The 22,317-nt window shown below is 42.1% G+C and overlaps 1 protein-coding gene across 5 annotated transcripts in view; it reads right to left on the reverse strand.

Moving 5' to 3' along the window:
- Positions 1 to 2,029: 2,029 nt before the first annotated feature.
- The window catches only part of PARVB (parvin beta), a 103,448-nt gene continuing 83,160 nt past the window's right edge, over positions 2,030 to 22,317 (reverse strand). For all 5 annotated transcript variants that reach the window (XM_039512113.1, XM_039512149.1, XM_039512129.1 and 2 more), the window contains exons 9-13: positions 21,552 to 21,613; positions 15,640 to 15,708; positions 12,793 to 12,894; positions 8,079 to 8,151; positions 2,030 to 2,152 (exon numbers count right to left, since the gene is read on the reverse strand). In XM_039512113.1, coding sequence (XP_039368047.1) covers positions 2,076 to 2,152; positions 8,079 to 8,151; positions 12,793 to 12,894; positions 15,640 to 15,708; positions 21,552 to 21,613 — 383 coding nt within the window. In that variant the 3' untranslated portion in view covers positions 2,030 to 2,075. The remainder of the gene's footprint in view (positions 2,153 to 8,078; positions 8,152 to 12,792; positions 12,895 to 15,639; positions 15,709 to 21,551; positions 21,614 to 22,317) is intronic.

The following is a 22,317-nucleotide window of genomic DNA, read 5'->3' on the forward strand; positions in this document are numbered from 1 at the left end:
CTAATCCTTACAATCTAACTCACTAGTTCTTCAGTCACCACAGCATCTTCCAGGGTAGATGCGAGCTGAATTTCTAACTGAAACAAGTGGAAACCTCCTCCCACTTTTTTTTTTTTTTTTGGACACTAGCCCCCTTAGGCCATCTTTTATACCTCATAAAGAAACAAAAAATAAGTGTTTTCTCCTTTTGCAAGTCACTGTTAAAGTGTCAAGCTGAGACAAAAATGTTAATGAAGAGAGACTCTTCTATACAATTACACCACAGTTCACATAGCACAGTAAGGGGACCCGCGTTTCCTCTTGGTCTTTAACACTGAAAGGTAAATTCAGTCCTGGTGTAAGCAGATGCATTTCATTTGTAGTCAATGAGAGGTGAGCCTCTGCTTACAACAGGACTGAACTTGGCCCAGATAATGCAGTAACACTGTCTTCCTTGATAGGCCGCTCTGTTAAATGCTTTACATAAAACCTGGCAGCCCATAAAGTGTGACTAATGTGATAAATAGAAAGCAATAATATAGTGGTTTTGAATCTCTCCTCCACATTCTGAGGGAAGGAATGCTATAAAATACATACCCCACAAATAACTTACTTTGGTATTATAATACTATTACTTTTAATAGCCCTGCCCATAACCTGTTCACATAAACCACATCCTAGCCTTGCCTTCTTTGTACATTTAACTACCTATCGCATCATTAGACACGCAGATATGTCTGCACAATCAGGTGAAATCCATCTAGTGCTGTAAAGGTGTCTTGTGACAAGGTAGATACATTCAAAGTGTCTAGTCTTTTCTCAAGCAAACTCCCACTGACTTCAATGGGAGTTTTGCCTAAGGATTATACCACTTGAGTCCAGAGTTCATAGCAGTAGCAAAGTATCATTGGGGATGATGGGATGAAGTCAACTCATCACAGCATCACTGAAAGGAAACATATTATTTTCAGCCCTGGGATCCAACTCTAAACTGTTCCAAATTCAGTGCAGTCCAGTGTGTTCGATACTGGTGTACATTATATGGCGTCGTCCAGAATAACCCAGGAAGCAGAGGCAAAATCTTATTGAAAAATGACCTTGCTCCATTTAATTTTCAAAACAAAAACTGTAGTTCTGTTTACAGACTTTGGGCTCTGAAACGCTGTAACTGCCATTGACTTCAATGAGAGCAGGAGCAGGCACTTTAGCTTTTCCACATGAAAATAAAGGTCAACCTTGCACGTCTAAGCAATTAAACTGTTATTCCCCCTGCTCATTCCACAAAGGGTTAGAAAGAATGCATAAATCCAGTCCGTCCATCCTTGACCAGCTCCTCACCGAGCTGATCCAGGCTGCACATTTCAAGTGTGGCTACAGCTCCCTCCTCAGCACAAAAGGAGGGAGAGAAAAGCAGCTATGACCGGATTTGGCAATAATTCCATTTCTAGGCTAATTGTGTGTAAACATCAAGTGGAAATAATACTGGGTAGTATGAGGTTAACACGAAAGATAGAAAAAGCCCTCATGGTACAGTTTCAGGTGGTGTCCTTGGAAACAAATACAGTAACACACACAAACCTTATTTAATGGAAACTGCGGTTTCTAAATAGAAATACAAAAGCAGATCCTTGCATTGTAATGCAAGGATCTGCTTTTGTATTTCTAACACTCAAGCCTAGCGTATCTTCCACCACCAATGGTAACCAAGTAGTTTACAAAAGAAAGTATATATAGGCACTGCCCCATCAAGAAGGGTTCAAGTTTTTCCTGTTTATCAAAGTAACTAGTAGTATTCTTTATCAACATAACAAGAAAGCTTGTTGACCTTAGCAAACAGACGCGCAAGGATCTCAGAGCAAAGATGTAAAAATGAGATTTCAAAAGGCAGTTAACATAAAATACACAACGTATTTTCAGCGGGCATGTCATGCAAAGAGTTACATGGAGATAATGTGAACAGGAGAAGGAATGCCATCATGCAGCATGGAATATAGTGTAAGGCACAAAGGGAACATAGAGGGCGTTTTGTTTTTCCTTTTCTTTTTTTTCCCCCCCTAAGAAGGTTGTGAGGATTAACATCTCAGCAGCTTCCAGGATCACTCAACATTCTTGTACTTTGTGAACAGGTTGTACAAAACCCTGAGGGTAGACTTCAGATCCAAGTTAACAACATCTGTGGAAGAAAAGGAGAGATTCTTAGGTTGCTTTAGTGCTACCTCCCAGTTTCCTATGAGTGGAAGAAAGTGTCTTCTGATCTGTGAACTCAGAAATAAAAAAAATAAAAAAAACAGGCCCAGTTCCCTTGGATAGCATCATATGATAGACTTCAAGAAACCTTAGCCATTACTTCAATCACTGATATTTTTAACTTCTCTCTGGAGGGAGGAAAAAAAAAAGAACCCTTATCCCTCTCTGATCTACAATTTATCATGGACTGAAGGGTTCTTCTGTCTCAGACCGGATATCTCACAAATAACTGAAAAATACTCCATGTTAGATACCATGTCACAGCTTTAACAATTTCTAGTGAGTTTCTACCAGGGACACTGCTAATCAGGGTTCCAGAGTGGGGATTTAAGTCCAAATTGTATATTTCTTGTGAGATTCTGGACCCAACATATCTAGAACCTCTGCAATGACTTGCTATGCAGTGAGCAGGACTTAAACTCCTGCTTTGTGTGCCAAACCTTCCTGCGTCCCCCCTCTCACTGTGCTGGAGTGTGGGTACATTTTCATCAGAGCAAGGAAGGGAAGAGTGCATGAACAGTTACAGTCCACCATAATGACAGGCCATCTTCCACCCTCCCCATTCTTCCCCTTTGCAAACTTCACGCTTATTGCTCACAGGCTTGGTATTCCCCCACCTCAGATGCACAACAGAGAGAGCTTCTCTCTTTGTTCTTCCTGTCCTGTTGCTACGATAACATAGAGGAAGTGCTGCAGAGAAGTACATTCCAAAGGCTGCCCGCCCAGAGGAAAGTACAGCACAGAGTGCCCTTGCAAAACTGAAGAGAGGATCTCCCAATGTCGACAGCGCAGGAGAGGGGAAAAGCAGCAGGTAAAGATGTAGGAAAGGGAGAGGATAGGAAGGAAAAGTAGGGGGAACAGGAAGAGGAAAATAACTGAGGAGACACAGTGCGGGTGGAAGAAGAGGAAGGAGGACAGGTAAAAACAAAAAAACCCACAAACCCCATTCTCAAAAAAGTGACATGTGAGAGAAGAACAATAAGGAGCAAAGAGAGGAAAAACCTAGTTCTTTGAGCTGGGGAAACCAATCTGAGGTACAATAAAACATCCACAGCCTGCTTGAAAAAATAATTCCCATGACACTCGCTCGCACCTGCTTCACTCTTTAGATGACAATTCACAAGCCCCCCTACGCTTCACACCAGGTTTTCAGCCTCCTCTCATCCTCTCTTTCTTTGTCTATTATTTTGCACAGTTGCATGAAAGGAGGCTCTTTGTCTTTCTCGTTTAACGTGGGGATTGAATACGTGTGAGTACATGCTGGCTGTAGAGCTCCACAGAGAGGACACATCACAGGCTTCCTCACCATGCCCCGCAAATGTGCCTGGCCTGAAATGATCCCTTGTTAGGTAGGAGAGAAATTCATTCTCCATGAACATATGCTTCTCAGCCTCCGTGACGGGATGGCCAACTGGCTCTCAATTAGTGCCACTTGAGGGGACAGATTTGTGCTGCACACACTTGTTTGGGAAGAAATTAACTATTTTACACAAACCTCCGGACAGCCACCACCATTACTAAATGATGAGCAGCTTCTATCAGCTTGGCCAGATTTGAAGCGGTGACTTAGAAGTGAAAAACCACATATCTAATTACCAGTTCCCAGCATCATGCAATTGCCCCATGCTATCCTCTCTTCCTGATCCTTGGATGTGTGCATAAGCAGCAGGAGCAGGGGAACACCTAAGAAAGATCTTGCTTGCATGAAAATGACCACTATAACACAGGAAGAAAAGTCCTAGTTTTAGCAGAATTGTTTCTGTATATCAAAGTTTTCCAGAAGGCATAGGAAGCTGTTTAACACCACAGCATCCCCAGCAGCAAAACACTCCCAAATGGCCTGAGAATGTGTTAGTACATTCTGTGAAACAGATCGAGTTGCCTCAGACAGATTTAAATGTGAATTTAGCCCTAAGGAGCAAAGTTTCTTACCAGCCACATCCTCCACAATCAGCAAGCCAAGGGGAATCTTTGGTGTGGGCCAACGAAACCTACAGGCAGATTCAACCTAATGGTGTTGGCAGCCAACTTGAAGTTCCAATACCAAATGTATAGTTCTGGTAGTGCAGAGCACCCTTAAAGCTGGCCCATGAGGCTAGCTGAGGATACTGTGGCATGAGTAATCAACACCTGGCATAGAGCCTGCATAGCCAACTCTACACCATCCAGCCAACACATAGAGTATTCCAAAGGAGGGAAGGGTGGCCAGAAAGCACTGAGCTCCACCAATCCCCCTTGGGCCCACTGCAGGCAGCTAGGAATTAGAGCAGCTCTGAGGCTGCTCTGATCTCTGCCTGAGACCAAATTAACCTCCAGCAACCCTGTGCATTGGGGGAGCATGAAGGTGACATAAAGCCCACGTCTACTGCTGCACTAAGCACAGCTCCGCTAGAGCCAAGGATCAAGGACTACATCTCTAGGTGCCCAGTACTGAGATTCATTGTCTCTGTTCTTTGTTATAGTACCTGGACTGCAAGATAAGTGAACAGTGCAGTTTAATTGCAATCATCACTTTACAGGTAAGATAAAATGGGATGATTTTTTTTTTAAGGTGACAGATGGTCCTCTGCCTTCAGGGATTCTTAGGGTATCTGTGCCATCTCCCATTACTCCACTGGTTTACTTCTTCCCTTCCCTCCTATTCTCAAGGTCCTGCATCCTAGAGACCTCCCTTGAAGACCAGGTGGGTCTCCTTTCTGAGCCACTGCCACCACTTCTGCCTCAGATGGTGGGAGGCAATTGGGAGGGAATTGTGACATGTTGCTCACTCCTCCTGCTGAAAAGGAATAAACCCAAGTCTTTTACTTGCTAATGTAATGTAATGATTCATAAAATTTAAGGTCAGAAGGGTCTATAATCTTCTAGTCTAACCTCCTTCATAACACAGGCCAGAGAATTTTACCACGTAATTCCTGCATTGAATTTAATAACTTGTGCCTGAATACAACATATCTTTTAGAAACACATCAACTTTTAATTTAACAAGTTCAAGTGATGGAGAATTTGTTCTATTAGTTAATTACTCTCACTTATAAAATGTATGCCTTATTTCCAACTGAATTTTTCCTTCCAAAGAACTTCTAGCCATTGGATTTTGTTAAACCTTTGTCTACTAGATTAAAAAGTAATGTGATATCAGATATAGCCTCACTGCATGCATAATTATAGGTCATGAGATGAGAGGCACTGACAGGAAGGACACCAGACATGTCCCCAAAAAAGCATGATCCCAATCTTCCTTGTAAGAGGAAGTTTGTGTGGCCAGTGCTCACTGACAGAATGCTGACAAAAGGTGCCAATAAATAATAAAAATAGCCTAAAATAGAGTTTAAATGAATAATACCTCTACAGCCTATCAAAATCCCTTAGGAAAATAATCAAGCAGCCCACTAAAATTCACTCTAATGACTTAGGGCAACATTTTGCCTTCAGATGTGTCTATTAAATTCAATGGCTGTAATGAAGGCCAGAATGTGGCCTGTAATTTGGGCAGTGTTGTATAAACCACACAAGATGACTTATGATATTTGACTGGGGTGGGAGTGAGTGGAGCAGGCTATACTAAACTATTCAATTGAAGACCAGACCTGTCTCTTGCGAGAACCGCAGAAAGCACGTACGCTGCAAAGTGGGGTGCTTTCCGGTCCATTCAGCACAAAGTGACACCAGTACAGCAGGGCATACACAGTGAGTTCCACACATAAAACATTCTATGGAGCGTGAGAAACTGCATCACTGCAAATTGTTATTCAAAGGGACACTAATGTTTGCAAGTGCCAGGATTCCACAGCAAGATGAAATGAAACTACTGGCAACAAGCACAGCCTCCGATGCTACTTTCCCTTCCATAGAAATCCCAGCTCTGTGCGGTATATCAGCACCCTCACTCAACCCAGTGTAGCAAATGTGAACCGGGGGATAAGCAGACCAAGATGACTGCCATATTAACTAACCTTGCTCTCCTACTTTTATTAATAAATTTAATTCCTAAAGGTACAATAATCAGCTGATTTAAAGACTATGTTGACACCGAAACCTGTCCCAGTTCTCACTACAACATCCTCTGCTGTACCCTGAATCAGAGGGCAAACCACATGGAGTCTGGAGCAAAGAGTAAAGTAACACTGTTTTGAATGGCTTTCCTGCAGTAATGATCAGTAATGGTCAGACTAAGCTACCTGTCACTTCTGGGGTAGTCATTACTGGTTAAATTGGAAAAGATGGGGATCGAAATGAAAATCCAGAGGTGGATAAGGATTTTATTCAATCTATTTATTGCTGACCTGGGAACCAAGAGTAGGAGTGGGCTGATAAAGTTGGATGACACCAAGTTGATATTCTCCAGGAGATTTAGATGACCTTGTAAACTGGAGTATTAGTAACAGGATGAAATTCAATAGTGAGAAGTGTAAGGTTATGCATTTAGGGATGTCTAACAAGAACTTTAGTTATAAGCTGGGGACACACCAGTTGGAAGTAACGGAGGAGGAGAAGGACCTAGGAGTCCTGGTTGATCGCAGGATGACTATGAATAGGCAATGTGATGTATTTCTAGTAGGGATAAGGAGGTGCTAGTATGTTTAAGAAGGATGAATTCAAACTAGAACTAGAATGATCCGTGGAATGGAAGGCCTGAAGGATAAGAGGATATATGATGACACTCTTTAAATATATCAGAGGGATAAATACCAGGGAAGGAGAAGAATTATTTCAGCTCAGTGCTAATATGGACACGAGGACAAACGGATATAAACTGTCAGTCAGGAAATTCAGGCTTGAATGGAACAGCCTGTTACCGAGGAAACAGACCTCCATGACTTTAAGATTAAGCTAGATAAGTTTATGGAGGATGGTATGATAGGATAACGGGCTTAGTCAATAGCCACACTGGTAAATAGTACAATGGGTCAATGGTATGATATAACCTTTTCCAGAGGGGTTGAGAGGAGAGTCTTGCCCGCATGGGGGGGGGTTCAGCATAGCCATATTTGGAAGGAATTTTCCTCCAGGGAAGGAGGGACTGGGCCTGGAGGTTTTGGTTTTTTCCCTCCTCCTCATGGGGGGGGGGGGGCTGCTAAAGGAGTGGTGGATCGGCTTATGTGGCCTGCATCTTGCAGGAGGTCAGACTAGATGATCATAATGGTCCCTTCTGATCTTGAATTCTATGATTCTATGATTCTATGATTCTATGATAATGAAAATGAAGATTGCTCGATTGACAGTCAAGATGACATAATTCCTCTCATTAGCCAAAGAGCAAACAGTGCAGAGGTAGTGCAAGCTTCTTGACACTGCTCTATTAATTAGCTTCGGTACTCAGAGGTACAACCTTTAAAAAGTCAAAAGCACAATTCAGTCTTCATGCTCATTCAGTACTTAGCCCTGCACCATAGGAGCAAATGGGAGTTTTTGTCACTGATTCCATAGGAACAAAATTAGCCCCTCAGTTATTTGTCTCTGTGATCAGGTTGCTAGCAAATTAGTGCTAATTTTTTATGTAAACGTTCCACTAGGAAAAGAACTGAGAGCAGCAACTGATCTAACATAGGCTACTGGACAGCTATCACAGAGCACTATCATTTACTAAAATCATGGGCCTGACTTGAACCTGTTAATAGTTAAGTCTACTCCAGTTATGATGCACATTAAGGGAGATAACGCAGATATGCATAAGGAGTCTTGGATAAAAGGGAGTCAGATAAACAAAGTTTTACCGTGTGTGCATATATAATACACACACCCACAACATTATTTCCTGATGTAACCCTGTTGACTTTAATGGAGTCACACTAGAGATGTAATTGCCACTATGTCTGTATAAATAGTTCATGCCTCTATAGCGTATATATTACCTTCAGGACGAGCCTTTGGTTTCTTGAGCCCTCCATCTTGCATCAACTCAAAAGCGAAGGAAACATTATGGACCTGCAAAAAAGCAACTGAAATAAATTCCCAAATTCTAACAAATCAATAAAAAAGCAGTTACTTTCTTCTCCCTTCTCTTGACATCAGAAATAATGATCCTGGGATTTATTTGGTTGGTTTTAAAATCAACAACATTTGTTGATCTGAATCCCAGGTGTTTTCCTCCCAAGAGTAAAGGCAACAGAAATCAAACTGACTGAGGGACTCATTTAAGAAGAAAGTTTCCAAATTTAAAGAGTCAAAAATTTAATGAGTAGTCTGAATTAGGAAACCCATGAAAGCTTGGCAGAACAATCAAGTCTCTGTGTTGGAGACTGGTGTGCTACTGAGATCAATAAATCATACAAATGTAGGGCAGGAAGGGATGTGGAGAAGTCAAGATGTCAGAGCCTTTATATGAGGACAGAAACATCTGCATTTCTGGTGAGCTCTTCCTGTCTGTATACTCAAGGTAAGCTATAGTGTTTCAGACTCCAAGGAACAGATCATCTGCCAAGAATGCAGTAAGGAACTTAACAGCAGTTACTCACCACAAAGCAGATGACAATCAGAGAGAGAGAGATTAGAAGTAAGGTCAGGTTTAACATTTTCAAATGATTTTCACTAGATCATTACAAACTTAGTACCAAGCAGCAACAGTAATCCACAAAAAGTACTCTTTGAATTAAGGCGAAGTCGGAAAACAGAACAGGGAGACACACGGGAAAGAAAATATGAGGAGGATCAATTAGGGCTAGTCTACGCTGTGTGGTCGTGGCGCAGTGCTGGGATAGAGCTCCCCCAGCGCTCTAAAAAAAACCACCTCCACAAGGGGTGTGGCTCCCAGCGCTGGTGCACTGTCTACACTGGCACTTTACAGCGCTGAAACTTGCTGCGCTCAGGGGGGGTGTTTTTTCACACCCCTGAGCCAGAAAGTTGCACCGCTGTAAATTGCCAGTGTAGACAAGCCCTTAGAAGAGAAACCTGTTGGGGAGAGAATATTAGTCTGAAAGGATTTAACGTGAGCAATCAGCTTTTCTTCTGGATGCCTATTGAAGTTTAAGAAATTCTTCTTCTCTGCACTTGGAAAGGTAATTTGGATAACGATATCTTTGTATTTTTGTCACCTAAGTGACTGACTCTGGAGATATGTGGCATGAGGGGGGAGATTTAATTAAAACTACTCATCTCAGTGAGGGAGTTAAGCATACAAAACCCCTTTGCAGTAGGATGAGAAAAAGCGCCCTTTGTTGGGTTAATTGATTAGAATTGTAATCTTTCCTCCTACTCCTGTTTTTCCTTGATTTATTTAGGCAAAACCAATTTCAGAGGTAGAAAGAGATGCACAGTTCACAAATAAAAGCTAACTAATCCCTCCCCCATGCTCACGAACACACTTTCTTCTTCTGTGTCTGTTTCAAAACAATATCTAATAACTTTAGTTCAGCATGAATCTCATGCAGCTAGACATAAACAAGCAACAACACAATCACAGCTGAGTAGCTATAGCACTGTAGATAGGTATTGTACGATTTTATACTCAAGAAAATTCAACCCATAAGAGAGAGAGAAAGAAAGAAAGAGTCTGAAAAAAAAGCTAAGTACCACTCATTGAGGGTTTTTTTAATGAGGTAATAAAATATTCATCTTTCCCAACCTGCTCTATAAATACAGTCCACACAGAATATGAAGTCCATCATCACCCACTCCCTTGGCATTTGTTTATTAGGAAAAGAAAACTCTAAAATAACAAAGATCTACTCAGATCTTATCCTCAGGCTCAGTTACTCCTAGGCCTTTCTCTCATAGGATTTCTCAGACCACATCCTGGATTCTCTTCTCTCCAGGAAGCCACTCCTACCTCCCATACATCCACATCTGGCAACTAATCACCTGCCTCAGGGAGTGAGCAAAACCCACGTTGCTGTTTCTCAGCAGGATCAACAGCGGTTAACAGGGTAGGGAGTTTCAGCAAACTCTTCAGCCAGTTAAAATACTTTCCTAATTTGGTACAATATATTTTTTGCCCCACGGTATATAGTACGATCCCTTCTGATGAGGATGAGCTATATCCATCAAAGGTGAGTTGGGCAGTGAAGACCAAGTCCTTTAAGGTGTTGGGCTCCTCCAGGTAGACGCTGGGTCTCAACCACCTCCACTAAAGTCAGCAGGAACTGAAGGTGCTCAGCGTTTTGCAGGATCGTGCCCTTAAAGAGTACTAAGTTCCTGCAACTTTACTAACATGTCAACCCCTGATGCAGCCAGCTTCACTCCTATTCATAACCCCGGAATGCACTATGCGCTCAGACCACAGCTACCACAGAATCCCACCAGAAGAAGGAGCCCCCCTCGAAGGGGGCAGATACATTGTTTGTATTCCAGAAGCATCTAAGGGCTGCAACCAGGGCAGAGCCCCACTGTTCTTGGCACTGAACTCACTGAGAGATTACTTAGCATCAGTGGTGCAAGTAGAAATCATTTCTTGCTGGTGCACTGCACTCATGGGAAGGACACAAAGGGGAGGCATGTGACCTCCCCACATGACTCCTCCCTGCTCCGCCCCCAGCCTGGGGCCCCCACGCTCTCCCCGTCCCCTCCCCATGATCCACATCCATCCCACATTACATAGGGGGTGGGAGGGGTACTGCTGTACAGACCCCAGGCAGGACGACTCAGGAGATGCATGGAAGGGTTGGGGGCGGAGCAGACTCCTCCGGTGTCTTTCCGGTACACCATGCCAGCTATAAATAGCTTACTGGTATGGAGTACCGGACAGTACCACCATACTTGCACCACTGCATAGCATGGAGGAGGATTACATAGCATGGAGGCTAACAGTAAACCAGGATATCTACACCAAAGGCCATCCCTGAAATTTTTCAAATGATATACTCCAGGGCTCCCTGCTGCCCCTCTCCCAGCCAGCTACCCCGTGCAGGCATGCCCTGCGGTTCCTCCTACTTGTAGCAGGCCTTGAGGCTGTCACTCAGCAAGTACTGTGGGCAGAGCAGAGGGGAAACAAGCTGCTGGAAGTGGGACGAGGGCGGGCAAGCCCTGGTGTAGGAGCCAGCCCCCCAGCAGCAGTGAGGAAGAGCAGAGCTGGCTTCCCCTCTGCCACTCAGGTTTGGACCTGCCACCCCTCCACCATGACGGGGGAATGGTGAGGCCAAACCTCAACGGCGCTGCGGCCCTCCGTGCACCAGGTCCAATGCCCCTCACTCAATTTCAACCCTGTGGCACCCCCATCATGAGGGAGGGCCCATGGGACCCAACCTTAGTGGGCAGTCGGCAGCCAGCACTGGCCCTCCTCTCCATGGCTGTTGGGAAGGCCCAACATGGACAACCTGTTGCCCCTCCCAATGGCATGCAATATTCACAACCTACTTATCACTCTAGGCACCACTGGTCTACGAACTTCCCTGCAACAGCCTGGCAAATCCTTACCCTCTCCTCATAGCTCACTTTGTCTGTGATGCCCATCCACAATAACCCACTTTAGCTCAGACGCCATCATTCATATCTTACCAAACTGAAAGTAATACCTGAAAATGCTTAGCTAGAGTTTTCCTCTGGGTCTCCCAGTGTGCTGTCTGTGCACCTATAGTATAAACCCTTTGGGGCAGGAACAATGCCCCCCCCCCCAATTCTGAAGTGACTTGTGCACAATCAGATCCCTGAGCCGGTGTAGATTCCTATTGACTTCAGTGGGGCTTTGCGTTGCATAATGCCTACGGGACGCTCATTGCCGGATCAGAGCCTACGTCTGACTGTGTGTCTGGTACAGAGTCAATCCCACTATCGGTGCTCAGCAAATGAGCTCTAATCCCAGTACTATCAGAGACTGGCTGTGTGGCCTTGGCCAAGTCACCACCGCTCTGCCTCAGTTCCTCGTGTACACGAGAGGTAATATTACTTATTTCCCTCTTTTACAGGGAAGTGACAAAAATTAGGAAAGATAAAGGATGGCTTTGTGGTGAAGGCACTGGACTGAGACTCAGAACATCTGGGTTCAATTCCTGGCACTGTGGTACTGACTGCCTGTGCTAGCTTGGGCAACTCACTTAGTCTCTTTGTGCCTCAGTTTCCCACATGTAAAATGGGGACAAGACTTCCTGCTCCCACCTTTTGCCTTTCTTGGATTGTAAGCAGCTCAGGGCAGGGATTGTCTCTTATTGTGACTATATACGATGCCTAGCAAAATAGGGCCCTGGTCTCAGAGTGGCCTCTAAGCATTAAGTAATTCAATTGGAACATGTTAAAGTTCTATGTAAGTGCAAACTATTTTTTATTTTATACCCTTTGGGTTTATAAACATCATCTGACCACAATTGTGCTGGACATCGCAGGACCTAGCTTTTCTTCTCTTAAATATGTTTATAGGTATTCATGTGCTGAATGCCTTTCTTAGCCTAGCTGCTGGAGTCATTCAGGAGGTACTGGCAAAGTCACTGGGATTTATACCTTTGTTTCACAGTCAACCTTTAAAGTACAGATTCTAGTAACTGCCAAATGGTACAACGAATGCATCTTTGCTACAGCCTTTGAAAGAAAGGATGCGCTATACTCTGGCTTAATTGGGCATGAAGAGAATTCAGCCAATGGATGGAAAATTGCATGGGTGATATGGTAGTGAGAGGAGCACAAACTGGAATTTCTACTCACCTTCTGATCAAAACTTTCAGGCGTTAAATAAAAGTTGTGGAGTGGAACAAAATAGTCTTCAAGCAGACCCATGAGCAATACCAAATAGACGCCATCTGCAAACTGAGGAGAGATACTGGTGAAATTCCCAGATGGCAGGCAGGAGGCATTTGATTTCATGCAAGGCTTTGCAACAATGAAAAAAGTCAAGATAAATAGCCCAAACCATTTACCTCTACTAGCAGCACTTCATTAGCTGGTTTACAGACATTTAATAGTCTACTTTTTGCCCCACTCAGGGCTGGGAAGGAATTTACTGCACTTGTGTCAGAAATAGTAGGACCCTTGGCCAGTTCCTTTTCTCCCCTGACTCAACCATCAAGGTCCTGTATCATGGTCAATATCCTTGCAGCTGAGGAATGCCAAACGGGTTTTTCTTTGGAGTCCATTGACCTAGCCCTAGGTGGCTAGACAGGTTGCTGCAGAGGGCCACAGGGATGTCTCCCCACATCTGAGAGCACTGTTTTCACCCCCCTCACTACGAATAACTACGTGCTACATTGACAATGGGAAACTATATCTTTAAAACACGACCCAGAAGACCACACACAATTCTTTTACACGCCTTTTCCTTGTTTTACACCATATGTAGGTTCACATGACATGGGATGAGGTGCTCGAAACCATGAGGAGAGCCATATCAAGCCTATGAAGAGAACAACCAGTAGAGTATCACTGCTCTAAACCGATACAATTCCTTTTAAATGTTGGTAGGCACTGTATATGTCAAACAGAATTCCCTATATGGATTCCAATACGACCTGTATGGCATCCCCTGGATTTTTTTTTTTATCAGAGATAAGGTGGCATATTCAAAGAGTTCTCTGGGGCAGGAGCGGTCTTTGTGCTGTGTTTTTACAACATCCAGAACCATGGGGTCCTGGTCCATGACTAGGGCTCTTATGCTGTACAGTAATACAAATAATAAAGCAGTGCAACAATCCACAGAGACCTACACTTCCGAAACCAGAGTCACATAAATGTGTCATGGGATAAGGCACTACCGCTTTAGCAGAAGCGGAACCTCCTGTTAGCTGTCAGTAGACTTAAGGGGGAGATTTTCAAAGGCACAGATGGCAGAGCGGTGCCTAACTCCAATTGGAAATGAATAGGAGTTAGGGTCTTTGTTGCCATTTGTTCCTTTGAAAAAATCTTCATCTACATCCGCTTTGTAGGCCAGCCACTAGAGGAAGAAGTTATCTGAAACACTTGACCAGGTCTCATTCCATCTAGTTAGGGACAGCAGTACAGATAACCCAGCCAGCACGTTCATGTACTATTGCACTATCTGACCAAAGTAAGCAACAGTTCAGTGATCAAAATTCTGTGTGATCTAGTAACTTGTCAGACAGGAAAGTCTCTCAACCTACTTTCCAAAGCATAAAAATCCTTGTTAATTCTGACCACTTTGCACTGCAGTTTAGCAATTGCTTCCACAGTGAGTGCAACGATGGTGTTCCAAGATTCTGATTAATTCCTAAAATAGAAGAGTGTCTCATATAACCAATCTTTCCATTTACTCTAACCTTCCCTGGACCATTTTCTTGTACTTTTTATATTCTTTGTGCATTTCAGTCCTGGTGAATGGTGCTGGATTGACAGCTCTGGGAGATCAAAGACCTGTACCCAAAAATCAGATACCACATTGACAGCAATCATACAAAACTCTTGGGGCAAAAGGGTTGATCAAATCTCCATAGCCCAATTAATCACGGGTGTCTCAGCAGAGAGCTCAAGTGTATTTTTGTGATACAGATAGCCAGGCCCCAGAACCGGACTGAAACCTCCTATTCACTAAGGCCCCAGAACATCAATCAGTGGATGATCAATTTAATCCATATCAGCCTAGGCCAGATTCAGACCAATTACCTAAATGAAATGCTCAGTAGTCCATAACCAATTCCCTAGGCTATCTAGTGCCCACACTTACTCTCCTGGGCAAACAGCAAAGAATAAGTTAACCACTTAGTCCCATTATAAAGCAGTCTATCTTTAATGAACTCTCTTCCACTACGCAGTGCAATTGTTTCTATTACAGCAGTTAGAGCTATGCAAGCTTCTGATATACTCTCAGCTGAGTGAAAGCAACATGCCCCTGTGTCTCCAGAACTCACGTTTGATTGGGTTATAGTGTTTTGAAGGATATCCAATATGTAATCTGAGTTAAACACAGACCTGTACCACAAGAGACCTATGCCACAACAATTACTGAATCAACTGAGGATTTATCCTGGTTCAGATCGACAGCCTGAATTCACACAATTGAGAAAGACATGCCGTGACCTGCTCTCATCCATAATTTAATTAATATAGCTAGTGCTTTGCAAATTTTTCCTTTGATGTGTTAGAAACATTGGTCTGAAACCCAGCCATATATTACAGTCAACAACACAAACAAATATTAAATATTCTAAAACTTCCCTGGTTATCTGAAGCCAGGCAAGGTTACAAATTACCAGCAGTATCTGCTATAAGTCATGTGTGCAGTAAGTGGGCAAGAGAAGCAACCAGAGGCAAACATTACTGCCAATTACAATCACCTACAAAATAAGGCAAACACATATGAGTATCCCTCCAAGGGAATAAAAAGGGAGGGATAGCTCAGTGGTTTGAGTCTGCTAAACCAAGTGTTATGAGTTCAATCCTTGAGGGGGCCATTTAGGGGTTGGGGCAAAAGTCCGTCTGGGGATTGGTCCCTTCCAACCCTGATATTCTATAAAGATAAGCACACGCAAAAGAGTTTGCGCAACTGAGGCCTAAATTAGTAATTTATACCTTGAGATTTATTTTCTTGTATAAAGCTCCTACCTGTGTTTCTAATTCTGTCACTTCCAAATTCAGCTTATTTAGGTGTTTGTTCACGAAGGTGATCAGAGACTGTAAAGGAAAATGACAAGGATTAATGAGGTTAGAAACAAGAACCGATGCCCATATGGTAGGGTTAATACAACATTAGACTAAAATAAACTGGTAAACAATTGTCACAATACCCTCTTTGCCAGTGCACAAAAATAAAAAAATATAAGAATTAAGGTGATATAGCAGTGTAAATTACTATCTCCACTGCAATAGTAAGAGGTGACTCCTGCCATAATACAAGTTATTTTTCTTAGCATGCAAGCACATTTTTAGTCTTGGAGGAAATGCTATGGTGCTTTTGATTCAGTTGCAGGTTCTTCGGGGGAGCCATGGTAAGCGGCAGGAGTGTGCGCTGCCTGCCTTAATTCTTTAAACAGAGCCAATTCTTGCACCAAAATTGTTCTATGGGAACTGGGCATTGGCACTGGGCTGAGATTCTTGAATGAAGGGATGGTCTATGTGTGCTGTTTGTGGCCCCTCTGTTCCAGAACTGATGTGTGTATATAAATAAACAAGTTACAATAAGAATATACCCAGGCTCTGTAGGTCTGATTTCTATCCCAACAGGAACCTGGCCTGCAAGGCCCTAGACATCTGCTACCATTCAGCAGAGGGAAAACAGCAGCATGAATATATACTAAGGTATTTATCCCAACAACCTACCCATATGCTTAAAATATTTTTAGAGGGGACGTGGAGTCAGATTTTAAAAGTTTATATTAAATGGACAGCATTCACTTAAAATTCAATCAACATTTTAAAAATGCTTTAGCAGCAGTTTCAGAATGGAAAAATAAAAACTTGTCCAGGCCACAAGCCTAAACATGTTAGTTAGTTTAAATGTATCCTGGAAAAGACCTCTTCTGTCCTGGTCCATGACTAGGGCTCCTAGGTGCTTTAGTAATTAGGGCTGTCAAGCGATTAAAAAAAATTAATTGTGATTAATCGTGCTGTTAAACAACAATAGAATACCATTTATTTTAAACATTTTTGGATATTTACTACATTTTTAAATATATTAATTTCAATTACAACACAGAATACAAAGTGTACAGTGCTCACTTTATATCTAATTTCGATTACAAATATTTGCACTGTAAAAAACAAAAAAAAATTATTTTTCAATTCACCTCATAAGTACTGTAGTGCAATCTCTTTATCATGAAAACTGAACTTACAAATGTAGAATTATGTACAAAAAAAACTGCATTCAAAAAGAAAACAATGTAAGACTTTAGAACCTACAAGTCCACTCAGTCCTACTTCTTGGTCAGCCAATCACTCAAACAAGGTTGGTTACAATTTACAGGAGATAACATTGCCCGCTTCTTGTTTACCTGAAAATGAGCACAGGCATTCGCATGGCACTGTTATAGCTGTCGTTGCAAGATATTTACATGCCAGATGTGCTAAAGATTCAGATGTCCCTTCATGCTTCAACCACCATTCCAGAGGACGTGTCCATGCCGCTGATGGGTTCCCCTTGATAATGATCCAAAGCAGTGCGGACCGACACATGTTCATTTTTATTATCTGAGATAGATGCCACAAGCAGAAGGTTGATTTTCTTTTTTGGTGGCTTGGGTTCTGTAGTTTCCGCATCAGAATGTTGCTCTTTTAAAACTTCTAAAAGCATGCTCCACACATTGTCCCTCTCAGATTCTGGATGGCTCTTCAGATTGTTAAACCTTGGGTTGAGTGCTGTAGCTATTTTTAGAAATCTCACATCAGTACCTTCTTTGCCTTTTGTCAAATCTGGTGTGAATGTGTACTTAAAACGAAGATGTGCTGAGTCATCATCTGAGACTCCTATAACATGAAATATATGCAGAATGCAGATAAAACAGAGCAGGAGACATACAATTCTCCCCCAAGGAGTACAGTCACAAATTTAATTGATGCATTATTTTTTTAAAGAGCATCATCAGCATGGAAGCATGTCCTCTGGAATGGTGGCTGAATCATGAAGCAGCATTTCTGGCACGTAAATACCTTGCAAAGCCAGCTACAAAAGTGCCATGTGAATGCCTGTTCTCACTTTCAGGTGACACTGTAAATAAGAAGCAGGCAGCAATATCTCCCGTCAATGTAAACAAACTTGTTTGTCTTAGCAATTGGCAGAATAAGAAGTAGGACTGAGTGGACTTGTAGGCTCTGAAGTTTTACTCTGTTTTGTTTTTGAGCGCAGTTATGTAACCAAAAAAACCATGCATTTGTAAGTTAAACTTTCACGATGAAGAGATAGCACTTCAGTACTTGTATGAGGTGAACTGAAAAATACTATTTCTTTATCATTTTTACAGTGCATACATTTGTAATAAAAAAATAATATAAAAAGTGAGCACTTTGCACAATGTATACTGTGTGGTAATTGAAATCAATATTGAAAATGTAGAAAAACATCCAAAAATATTTAATAAATTTCAATTGGTATTCTATTGTTATAAGTGCAATTAATCACGATTCTTTTTTTGAGTTAATCGCATGACTTAACTGCGATTAATTGACAGCCCTACTAGTAATACAAATAACAACAATCAGATAATGCAAAGAAGCAAATTTCAGTTCCAATCTCTATGTAAAATAGTTACTCAGTTTTATGCTCAACAATTTAACATTGGTATTTGCACATGCTAATGGTATAATGCAAAGTCTTTGTCTGTTCTCTTCCAGATGAATATATTAACACAAGCTGGCACACATTAATGGCTAGTTTTCCTTTTCCCTCTGCCCCCAAAAAGAGGCATGTTGAAGGTGGAACAGAGAGTGATCTGCATCAGGAGAACAGACCCACAGGACTGTTCCAGTTGTTGTAAGTGAGCATGTGTTAATGGATGTGTTAATGAAAGTGAAGTTTAAGAGTGAAAGTAAAACGTACGTGTGTGTGTAAAATACAACTTCTTGCAGCCATAACTGATGAATCACAACCTATATATCTACCCCTCTGACAGCCACAGTACACTAGTGAGATTCTCTAGCTGTGGAAGGGCACCCCTCGTACAACGCAATTGCTCAGATCAGACACTGGGTGATTATTTTGGATATTAATACCTGCAGTTTCTATCAAAGTGCTGTATGGAAGAGTGCTGACATAAACACCAAGAATGATCCAAAACCCACTTGAAATTATGGGAGTCTTAACTGATTCTAAGGCTGATCTAAAGGCGGAGGAGGCCTGAAATTACTTCAAGTCAAAGTTGCAGAAACTATCAAGAAAGAGGAAAAAATTCATAGGCAGGAGGTTCAGATCAAGCTGGAGGAGTGAGTGGAAATCCATCAACTTCATAAATTTGTTAGTCTCTAAGGTGCCACAAGTACTCCTGTTATCATCTCAGAGAGGTGATTAAGAAAAAGCAGAAAGACTACAAGGAGTGGAAGATGGGAAGGATTAGCAAGGAAAGCTACCTTATTGAGGTCAGAAGATGTAGGGATAAAGTGAGAAAGGCTAAAAGCCATGTAGAGTTGGACCTTGCAAAGGGTATTAAAACCAATAGTAAAAGGTTCTATAGCCATATAAATAAGAAGAAAACAAAGAAAGAAGAAGTGGGATCGCTAAACACTGAGGATGGAGTGGAGGTTAAAGATAATCTAGACATGGCCCAATAGTTAAACAAATACTTTGCCTCAGTCTTTAATGAGGCTAATGAGGAGCTTAGGGATAATGGTAGGTTGACAAATGGGAATGAGGATATGGAGGTAGATATTACCACATCCAAGGTAGAAGCCAAACTCGAACAGCTTAATGGGACGAAATCGGGGGGCCCAGATAATCTACATCCAAGAATATTAAAGGAACTGGCACAGGAAATTGCAAGCCCATTAGCAAGAATTTTTAATGAATCTGTAAACTCAGGGGTTATACCGCATGACTGGAGCATTGCTAACATAGTTCCTATTTTTAAGAAAGGGAAAAAAAGTGATCCGAGTAACTATAGGCCTGTTAGTTTGACATCCGTAGTATGCAAGGTCTTGGAAAAAAAATTGAAGGAGAAAGTAGTTAAGGACATTGAGGTTAACGGTAATTGGGGCAAAATACAACATAGTTTTACAAAAGGTAGATCGTGCCAAACCAACTTGATCTCCTTCTTTGCGAAGGTAATAGATTTTTTAGACAAAAGAAATGCAGTGGATCTAATTTACCTCGATTTCAGTAAGGCATTTGATACAGTTCCACATGGGGAATTATTAGCTAAATTGGAAAAGATGGGGATCAATATGAACATTGAAAGGTGGATAAGGAACTGGTTAAAGAGGAGACTACAACGGGTCGTACTGAAAGGTGAACTGTCAGGCTGGAAGGAGGTTACTAGTGGAGCTCCTCAGGGATCGGTTTTGGGACCAATCTTGTTTAATCTTTTTATTACTGACCTTGGCACAAGTGGGAATGTGCTAATACAGTTTGCAGATGACACAAAGCTGGGAGGTATTGCTAATACAGAGAAGGACCGGGATATCATACAGGAAGATCTGGATGACCTTGTAAACTGGAGTAATAGTAATAGGATGAAATTAAATAGTGAAAAGTGCAAGGTCATGCATTTAGGGATTAATAATAAGAATTGTTATAAATTGGGGAGGCATCAGTTGGAAATAACAGAGGAAGAGAAGGACCTCGGAGTATTGGTTGATCACAGGATGACTATGAGCCGTCAGTGTGATATGGCCGTTAAAAAAGCTAATGCTGTCTTGGGATGCATTAGGCGAGGTATTTCCAGTAGAGATAGGGAGGTGTTAGTACCGTTATACAAGGCACTGGTGAGACCTCAGCGGTATCCTCAGTGGAATACTGTGTGCAGTTCTGGTCTCCCATGTTTAAGAAGGATGAATTCAAACTGGAACAGGTTCAGAGATGGGCTACAAGGATGATCCAAGGAATGGAAAACCTGTCTTATGAAAGGAGACTCAAAGAGCTTGGCTTGTTTAGCCTAACCAAAAGAAGGCTGAGGGGAGATATGATTGCTCTTTATAAATATATCAGAGGAATAAATATCAGGAAGGGAAAGGAATTATTTAAGCTCAGTACCAATGTGGACACAAGAACAACATTAGGACATTAGGAAATTTAGACTTGAAATTAGACGAAGGTTTCTAACCATTAGAGGAGTGAAGTTCTGGAACAGTCTTCCAAGGCGAGTAGTGGGGTCAAAAGATATATCTGGCTTCAAGACTAAGCTTGATAAGTTTATGGAGGGGATGGTATGATGGGATAGCCTAAATTTTGGCAATTAATTGATCTTTGATTATTAGCGGTAAATATGCTCAATGGCCTGTGATGGGATGTTAGATGGGGTGGGATCTGAGTTACTACAGAGAATTCTTTCCTGGGTGCTGGCTGGTGAGTCTTGCCCACATGCTCAGGGTTTAGCTGATCGTCATATTTGGGGTCGGGAAGGAAATTTCCTCCAGGGCAGATTGGCAGAGGCCCTGGAGGTTTTTTGCCTTCCTCTGCAGCATGGGGCACGGGTCACTTGCTGGAGGATTCTCTGCAGCTTGAGGTCTTTAAACCACAATTTGAGGACTTCAATAACTCAGACATAGGTTAGGGGTTTGTTACAGGAGTGGATGGGTGAGATTCTGTGGCCTGCATTGTGCAGGAGGTCAGACTAGATGATCATAATGGTCCCTTCTGACCTTAAAGTCTATGAGTCTATGATTTCAATGAGCACTGGGCCAAGCCACAAAGCTTCAAGATAAGCACTTCAGTTGCAACTTTGGAGTGAAATTTGTATGATTCTGATGGGCATATTTTTTTCCACTGATACCACAAATATTTTCTACAGGTTTCCAGACTTCTGGGACCTCTTTCTGCTTAAAAATCCACTACTGACCACAGTAGGAAACAAATTTGTAAAATATTTTACCTTTTTCACTACGCTGAGTTTATCTGGTGCATGGTCAAAGAGGGTGTCAAAGGCATCTCGTTCTGATTCATAAACAGACGAAAGCAATGTTAGATACATCAATTCTGCTGTAATAGTCATATGTGGAAGCAAATTATGCATGTTAATTTTCTTTGTTCCCTGTCTTAGGAAACACACAATGGAGATTCAAACAAAAATCAGTCAGCCAATATAGGTGTCTAAAGGCCAGAGCAAACTGCAAAGAAGCTACTCACATGCTTGAAGTTAGTCACGCAAGTAAGTGCCTTGCTGAATTAAGGCCTGAACACAGACCTGATTTCCCCCCATCCTCCATCCCAGTATTCAATGTAAAGAACAAGCATTTAGCACTTCCATAGCGATTTACACTTTCACAGGTCTGCACAAACACTATTTAATCTTATTTAAATTGATTTAAACTAATTAAATATGAGTGCATTACTTCTGTTGGAATTATAATGGTAAATCCACTGCATTTGATGAAGGTTGTATTCATGCTGAAATCAACAAAAGTCATTTTCCTTCTGTATGAAGGGAGACTGTGCATTCTCCAGCGGCTCCAGAGCCACAGGCCCCAAAGAGGTTGCCCAACTCTTTTTTTTCCCCTTGGTCCCACAAAATGCTTAATTTGTACTAAAAGAGGTGTCAGGGCTCCAGCGATTTGTTTACATTCATAACTGATGCAGCAAGCCCACAGGTGCCGGAGCTCTGAACTGCCAAGACCAGAGGTGCTGGGGCTCAGCCCTGG

This window comes from Mauremys reevesii, linkage group 1 (assembly GCF_016161935.1).
Source record: "Mauremys reevesii isolate NIE-2019 linkage group 1, ASM1616193v1, whole genome shotgun sequence".
NCBI classification, from domain to species: domain Eukaryota; kingdom Metazoa; phylum Chordata; order Testudines; family Geoemydidae; genus Mauremys; species Mauremys reevesii.